This window comes from Scomber japonicus, chromosome 2, assembly GCF_027409825.1.
Source record: "Scomber japonicus isolate fScoJap1 chromosome 2, fScoJap1.pri, whole genome shotgun sequence".
Taxonomy (NCBI): domain Eukaryota; kingdom Metazoa; phylum Chordata; class Actinopteri; order Scombriformes; family Scombridae; genus Scomber; species Scomber japonicus.
This window is the reverse complement of record NC_070579.1, coordinates 37,627,514-37,636,156: the sequence shown is the minus strand read 5'-3', so window position 1 is coordinate 37,636,156 and position 8,643 is coordinate 37,627,514. Positions and strand designations below refer to the sequence as shown.

Genomic DNA, 8,643 nt, shown 5'->3' with positions numbered 1-8,643 from the left:
CTGAAAGTATGGGTGAAGATACAGCATTGAGTAGTGTTTTCCTGACATCCATGTAGTCAATAACATACATGAATCAATCTTTAGCTTTTATAAGCTTGTAACAGCATGTTAGCATGCATAACAAGACAATGCAACAACAAGATAATCACACAGATAAAATAAATGGTGTTTTTTAAAAAGGCTTTTGGTACCATGAAAGAAACCTTAAATTAAAGTGTGATAATAAGAAGAGAATCTGCTGCCTCTTTGGAGTCAAAACTCCATCACTTATGGTGACATCAATGGAAAAGAGACATGAGCTAGCCAGTAACCCGAGCACTGGTGTCATTTGAAAAGAGACAGTGTGTAAGATTATAAAATAGATTATAAAATAACTGTTGCAGAAACATTACATCAAAATGAAAAGTCACTATTCAGAACAAAATAGTAAAATGGTCATAGAAAAGCAGCACAGCTACTACAGGCAGTACAGTAAAAACATCTGTACACAGTATATATACACTGAGAAATCAATTGCACCATTCAGTAAACACTTCCATTAATCTGGCAAATTGGTGTCATTTAATAACAGAAGTACAAGCTGCCATGGATCTTAATCATAGTTCTGTCACAGACTCATGGGAGGTGTACTTGTTAAGGTAAAAAAATAAAGAAAAGGAAAAAATAAGAAAGAGACATCATTGACTTTTCTTTAACATAAGTTAGTTGCCAGTGACCATTTCCATCATCAGAACACCAAAAACCCCTTTGCATAGACAGTACCACAGGATAGCATGGAAAAGGGTTTCTGCTCTGCAGCATGAAAGACCAGATTGTTTATCTACTTGTCACAGACAAATGATACCATTCTTATACCAGCTCATTAACATTTAACATCTTATATACTGTTTGTTTAATATGTACGCAAACAGAGAAATCAAAATGACAAGGTGTGGAAATTGTCTGGTGACCTCACAGTGACACTCTGCAAACACACTGTTCGCTGTAAGAATCACAAATGGTTGTTTTTGTATACATTAAACAAACAAGATATGACATTTTACTCATGGATGTGTCCAACTACAACCTAAAGAGACATGTGTCTGTCTGTGGGTTGAAGGATTATGAAGGACTGTACACAGATTGTGGCTGCCCAAACACTAACTGCTACATCTGTTCTTCATGGAATCACTGCAGTCAGTGAATTTCCTCACAGGAGCAAAGTCAGTGCTTATTAATATTGAAAATTGAAGCACACATCTGCACTGTTAACCAATAGCCAACCATCTTAACAGAGCTGACCTTTCAGGGAACGGACAGCCAGATAGTCCAAAACAGATAATTAGCTTTCATAGAGCACAGGCCAGCTCCCTGTATTCTACAGGACAATACAGAGAGCTGATGGGCAGCCTGCAGGATGAATAGGAAAGGTCAAAATAAGTGAATATCCCTTTGACTGTCAGCCTGGAACCATCTTTGAATGAAAAAAGAAAAAAAGATTTCAGGTTTGTGCTGTGCAGATAGCCATGAGATCTGATTCTAAAGATTTTAAAAATCAATCACTAAAGGTACTTTTATATTACTTTTTTAAAAGAAAAAGAAAAAAGTCAAAGCAGCACAGAAAGATCCTCAGCCAGTCAGCCACATTGGGCGAAGCATCAAATTAAAACTATCTTGAATATCCCAGTTAATCAAAAAATCAAAAGACACCAAAGTCGAGGTATCCTTGAATTTCCTTTTTCACAAATCAGGGGGCAAGAAGACACACAGAAAAGAGGGATAGTCTCTTTCCATCTCGTCAGTCTCCCTCTGCCCCCTGCCTCGTTTAGTTGCTCCCCAAGGTGAGACGCTTGCATTTTCACTTGGTCATGCTGTTCAGCATTCCAGGGTGGTTAATGGAATTAAAATCAATGACAATCTCAGTCCTCTTGGGCTTGAATTGCCTGTCAAAACACAAAGAGGACAAAAAAAACAAACGCACAGAAGTCAGAGAGACGCAGATAGAAGAGCACACCCAATAAAAACACAGAAGGTGTGACCCCAGCTTCTGTTTCTTTTTCAGCACAGATGTTAAACTCATTTCTCTGCTGCCAGAAAACTGAGCTGAATACAGAATGTGTAAGCGAGTCCTCTTATGATAGTTGAAAAGCATTCTGGGAAATGAGAGAATGAAGTTTGACACAGAGGAAGGAAGTTAAGGAACAGTTGGTACAACACACTCAGACAATGTGTTCCTCACCTGTACTGTATTCTTGCCATGCTGAGCAGTCTTCTAGAAGCTGTCATCTCTGGTGTGTCATGGTACTTATCAGATAGAAAGACCACATCTTTAATACCTGCACAGTAGGAGTGAGGGATAATGAATACAAAATAAAAGATCATTAGTCTAGCAGAGATGTTGCGTACCAGGGGAAGTGCATGAAGAGAGAGAACAAGATGTAAGATGGAAATGTGTTTGGTTTTTCCCCCTAGCATGCCTACATCCAGTTGTGTTCCTCACAGCCATATTTCATGCAGGCCAGATTTTCATGACATATTCTTGACGATGAATCTCAATAATTCTAGTGACCAGCCTCAGGACAAACCTTACGTTTCTAGCCCCCAAACTTCGATGTCTTTAAGAATGGAATGAATGTTACACATAAAGCCTAGCCACATACATCAGAGGTCACTAATAGGTCGACCGCGGTCCAGATCCGGACCCAGACGCCATCCTATCTGGACCCGGACCTGTAACTGATGAAATATTGAGGATTGTTCAATTTCGTCTGAGCGTTTCTATTTAAACGGGTGCAGCTTCTCCAGCTATTACGGTAAAAGTGGAGCGGCCCTCAGAAACTCACAAACGCACATACGCACATAGCCAATCTTCTCGTGTGACACCAATCAAATCCGTGCATTCAAACATGTGGAGAGATTGATCTAAATGGGGAGTCCATACTTACACTATTAAATACATTCCTTGAAATATATGTGTAAAAAAAAAAAAAAGGAACGAGAGTTTGAGCTTGGTGTGAGATCACATCCGCCTGAAGCAAACTGTGAAGGTTGCTGCTGCACACAGACTGAGGTTGGCTGACTGAACATTAGCAGCTAGCTGTGGACCAGATCATCAGTTGTACAAATTTCCTCAACTGATGCAAAATCTCATTTAATTTAATTAAAAAATGAAGCGTGGTGTGAGGCTCTGAAGTGCAGAGGCAGAATGACTTTAAACTTCATTTGAATTATATAAACGCCTCTGAGCAAGAAACATTTCCCATGTCTGCTGAGAACATGCAAATGACTTTTTATGTCTAATCCTGAAGGTTTGTGTTAGTAGTGCTTCCCACTGACAATGCACTGCCAACTCATATGGTTCAACATGATCTTTAACTCTATGTAGGTAGTCAATAACAGTTTATATTAAAGTAAAGTTAATTATAGAGCTTTGTTAAGAAAATTGCCACACTGAGCACAAACTATGAACACAAAGTTATTAGTAAAAACTTAATTAAAAGATAAATTAATATCAGTAATATGAAGTATACCTTCAAAAATCTACACCAGCCTAACTGGTCATAATCCATGTGTGTGCGTGTGTGTGCGTGTGTGTGGTCACCACCCACCTGCCTGGATGATGAGCTTGGCACACTCGTTACAGGGGAACAGAGCCACATAGATGGTGCAGCCCTTCACATCAGCACTGTTCTTGTTCATAATGGCGTTGAGCTCTGCGTGACACACTATGGGACACACACATACACACACACATTCAATACCACACATCACCTTCAATGCTGTCACCTGTGTGCCTGTTCATGTTCTCATTTGTTTTTCTCCTCCAAAAGCAGCCGTGTGTACTGTATGTGACCTGTATAATGTTTGATGGTCAGTGTTCAATTGGAAAAGTGTCTCTGATCTAACCTCACAAATACCTCCAAAAACTTCAACTGGTTCAGAACTCTGCAGCTGGAATTGTCACCAGAACCCCCTCCACCCACCCCATCACCCCTGTTCTGCAGCATCTCCACTGGCTTCCAGTCAAGTTCCACTTAGACTTCAAAATCCTCCTGTTTACATTCAAGGCCGTCCACAACCTTTACTCTCCTTATCTGTCTGACCTCCTCCACATCACCACCCCCTTCCCGTTCCCTAAGATCTGCCTCCTCCGTCCACCTCTCTCTGTTTTGTCTGTGTGGGCCATATTGGACCCCTGGGTTGACCAGTTCTGGCCCGCAGGCCATATGTTTGACACCCCTGCCTTGAAAGAATCACTGTAACTAATATGAGAACCCTAATATCATGATGACCTTACTTCCATCATCAGAAAATCTGAAATATTGAAATCTAATGGCCAGATTGTCTTCATGTTCCCAAGAGGAGGAACTCTTTCCATTCTACAAACTCCACAATCATCACTTTAGAAGCAGAGCCAGGCCAAAATGAATATACACACTAAATCTCTCAATCTAGTAGGCGGATTTTAAATCTACACGCTGCTATCAAGATTGTTTGTTTGGTTCACTTTAATATTGTGGGTGTGTATTGATGGCAGCATACTGTACAAGGATCTTATACAAGGATCTGAACTATTTCAATCTGGTTTGGTTATCAGTTATTAACCAGAAACATTTTGTCATCTGATTTTCTGGTCGATTCATTTTACTTCATTTCAGTTCATGAAATGACAATAAAACAAGTGCAAAACAAAAAAAGAGAAACACAGATTCCTCATTTACTCTATCGCATCTGACATCGAGCTCAAACAGAGAATGGAAGAAAAAGAACTAAAACAGAAAGAAAATCAGACATTATCCTCTACCACCCTCTACAGCTCAAAATGTGGTATTACCTTTGATTTATAGCACTCACTGTAGAGACAGGAAGATCATTCAGTAGTGAGAACAACTTCACGTAGGTCTGACACATACTTTGAAATAAATTGCTGCAGTGGATAAAATTAGCAGCACACACATTTTCTTCTAATTACGCTACTCCAAAAAAAAAAATGACCTGACCTGCTGCTGAATGTTTTCATGTGTACTGGATAGTGTGTGTGGACATGTGTCCTCACCATAAGGATACTTAGTGTCCAGGCGGTCGTCAGCTGATCGGGACCACGGCAGCAGGTCATCATCACAGCCATTAGGCATACCATTGTAACCAATACCAACTATTTTATTCTCCTGGTTCACTATACAGGCCCCCACCTGCACACATAGAGAGATCACACTGTTTAGTCTAACTGTGAAAAGAGTCCAGTGCATCACAACAGAAATCAAGGATCTGAATACAGCATTAATGTCACTTCATTATCTCAACACATTACAGGACAGGCTTAGATGATGTGTGTCACTATTAAGGATCTAATTTACACACACACACACACACACACACACACACACCTGTGAGCTTGGGTCTTTGCTCCGCTGAGCAGACAGAAAGGCCACAGCCATGAAGTACTCCGGCCATTCCAGATAGTCTTCTCTCTTCCTTGTTGTGGTGCTACAGTAAAATACACAGAAAAGAAAAAGAATGAGAGATGTGAGGATGTGAAATTTGTGATGTAGAAAACAAAAAAAATCCTCAAGGCCATTTTGACTTAAGAGGCTTTCCATTTACCGACATCCCAGCTCATTTCAGTGCAGTAATCACTCTGCTTACACACCTATTCATCTTATGTTTGAATTAGCTGGTATTCGCTCATGTACACGTACACACACACACACAGTAAATTAGTAATGATTTTCAAAGTAAGTTCCCACAGAGGAATCTTTAGAGAAGAAGTTGTTAGTACAAACTTGAACACAATAGATCCAGTTCATGCAGTGAAATCTCCTTTCTATTCTGTGAGTTTGTGCACAAGCTTCTCCGGGAAATAGATTTTGGCTCAATTTTGGCTGAGCTCAGTTTAGTCAGCAGCTCTATGACTTCACCTGAAAGTATGAACCCTGCTTTCTACATAAAACACACCTGCGGGAAACATCACAGCTCCACACTACATGTTTAGGTACAAATATATGAAGTGACAACAGCTGATGGCTAGGGGGAAGAAGCTGTTGCAGAGTTTGGCTGTATTGGTGTAAAAAATAAACAAGAAAATACATTATATATTATATGAAACTTCATTTACTCATTTACAGTATACAATTACAGGCCAGCATTCTAACAAACACATACCATAAATATGCATCATGTTTTTTAGTTAAATCAGTGAAATACATTTAGATTATACAATATTAAATATGCTACCTGCAAAGTAATGTGAATACATTGTTTATTTTGTCTGTCCACCATAGTCATCATCACTAACTTCTTAAATTGCAACCAGTTGAATGTGTGCTCCAGCCTGGCGCATGCTCAGTTCAGTCAGGCTGACTACTGTTGTCTCCATTGAATATGACAAACAAGCTGACAGAATGAAAAGATACAAGTTTAGACGACCAGGCTGCTGTTTGAAATATGACAAATATGGAGCTAAAACAACTTAAACATGTTGGCGTCACAGGCTTTACTCTAAACTTTACTTCTTCCAGTTGGAGGTGACCTGACTTTATCTCTGTCGAGTCAAATGTAGACAAACAAGTTAAAAGAACATCTTACCCGTTCAGAAGAGCAGACCTCTGCTGCTGAGTTTCTTCCATATTCTTGTAAAGTGAGTGAATGTCCTTCCTCTCTGTCTCTGCTGACCTGAGACTGCGTGCTTTCGCTGTACAAGCTCAATGAGCGCGCGCACACCCAGTGTTGCCAACTCCTCAGTAAGGAAAGTAGCTATTGGCTGTCCTAAAAGTCGCTAGAAGTCGCTAAATGACGTCATAGTCTAATTTGCATAATTATCATTTGCATGTTATTGTAATGGACGCTGTAGGAGAGAGGAATAACGTCTTGGGAGAGACAAAAAGTGAGTTAAAAAACCCTAAATATGTTAAAAACTACAAATGAGCTTTCTTATGTTGATTCTTGGTTTGTTTTTTAAAATGTAAATACATTTTGATATTTATTGTTAAATGTTAGAATATCAAATTGAATCAAAAGGCTGTTATGCAGGGTGGATGCGGAGTGGTGTGGGTCTCCTCTCTGCTCTGACTGCAGCTGTGTGAGGCCACTGTGAACCTGACCGCCTGGGAGTGCTTTGGGACAGGGGAGGGGCTCAGGGCAGCACCCACTACTCGTTGACAGTAACGATACGTGCTTTCACTTCAAAGTCTCCAATAACACCAGAAAAAGTCGCTAGATTAGTCGCTAGTCGCTTTTGAGGAAAAAAGTCGCTATGAGGGTTTGGAAAGTCGCCAGATTTAGCGAGAAAGTCGCCAAGTTGGCAACACTGCGCACACCACGTCAACATGAGACAGGAAGAAATCTCCCGCGCTTCACCGGTTGCTTTCGGCCCCGGGTTTTGACTTCTAGGACAAAACCCGAATCTTCATGAGGACTGGACGACTCCGTTCACAACTATTGCCATCAAGTGTAAAACAAAGTTACAATTGTACACTCTAATATTTAATTGGTAGAGCGTGTTAAACAGCCTGGGGAAACTGCCTGGCAGCACAATTTAGGGCAAAATACACTCCTCTTTTTCTTTGGTTTACATCTTTCTGTGTTCCATTACCGCCATCTACTGGACACAAATCATTAATCTGAAAGGGACATTCACTATTTTTCAAGTGTGTGTTAAACCAGCAGTCAGGTGTCCGTATGAACAGTGAAAGAGGTTTTTCTCTAATCATTCCTCCTGTTCATACTGACTATTAAAAGCTTATATTCAGCTTCAGCAGTCTGAGCTTCAGTCCATGCACTCATGTTAGTGAAAGATGTCACAATTCTTTAAATATGTCTTAAACCAGCAGTCAGGTGTCCATATGAACAGTACAGAGGTGTTCCTCCTGTTTATACTGACTATTAAAATAGTCGTCTTTTAATAGTCAGTATGAACAGGAGGAATGGGACAAAATCCACACAGTCATTTACAAGTAGATGTATATGAGTCTTCAGCAGTCTGAGTTAGTCATATCAAGTGATATCTGACACATTTACAGGCTCTAGCATCCTATTTGTGTTTCCCTGTTGAGCTGTGGTGGAAGTATAACAAAAAGAGGGACTTTGCCACTAAAAAGACTTAAAAAACCTGATTAAATTTGGACGGCTGAAGCTTCATATTAGCTTCAGATCAACTTTTAAATGATGTTTACTCCATCACTTCCATTGTAAGTGCATATGAAGGATTGAATGATTTCAGCAAGAAAAACACGTTTCAGTGTTTATTTGAGCACCTGACTGTTGTTTTATTACAGACTTTATGAATGGTCATAGCAAGGAACATAAGTTGTTTTTAGGTCTTTGGCAGAGTTTGGTAACAGTTGCAACAGAATGAGCATTTCATTTATCTTAACATAAATAAAAAAACAAATGAAAAATGACATCAGTCAGTCAATATTAGCATGATTGTTTTTAATGACGTTGTTTATTCCCATTTAGAATTAGTCAATGTGCTACTGTCTCTTTGCTTTAAACTTGGTTTGCAAGACTGTGGTAGGCTAGTTATATTTCATCAACATAGATGCTTGAGTGAAGCTCATTGAGTATCAGTAATTTTCCCTCAGTTGATCGACACTTAAAAGCTACTGCATTTTAATAGAAAAAAGGTGTTGCAGGGTATAAGTGCTGCTGTCTGCACATATAGAT

General features: G+C 39.7%; 1 protein-coding gene across 1 annotated transcript; it reads right to left on the bottom strand.

Moving 5' to 3' along the window:
- Positions 1 to 1,096: 1,096 nt before the first annotated feature.
- On the bottom strand, positions 1,097 to 6,656 carry dctd (dCMP deaminase). Its single transcript, XM_053333315.1, has 6 exons — positions 6,565 to 6,656; positions 5,367 to 5,466; positions 5,036 to 5,171; positions 3,588 to 3,704; positions 2,219 to 2,315; positions 1,097 to 1,922 (listed from the first exon to the last, which is right to left on the bottom strand). Exons 1-6 carry the CDS (start codon positions 6,603 to 6,605, stop codon positions 1,838 to 1,840), a joined length of 576 nt encoding a protein of 191 aa, XP_053189290.1. The 5' UTR covers positions 6,606 to 6,656; the 3' UTR covers positions 1,097 to 1,837.
- Between the last annotated feature and the right edge of the window lie 1,987 nt (positions 6,657 to 8,643).

Bases quoted from the DNA above. Each gene is read 5' to 3' on its own strand.
- dctd (XM_053333315.1), bottom strand. From the start codon at position 6,605: ATGGAAGAAACTCAGCAGCAGAGGTCTGCTCTTCTGAACGG. The intron at 3,705-5,035 runs GTGAGGACACAT...TGTGTCCCATAG, and splicing joins GGACACTAAGTATCCTTATG to TGTGTCACGCAGAGCTCAAC. The intron at 1,923-2,218 runs GTGAGGAACACA...GTGTTTTGACAG, and splicing joins ATGGCAAGAATACAGTACAG to GCAATTCAAGCCCAAGAGGA.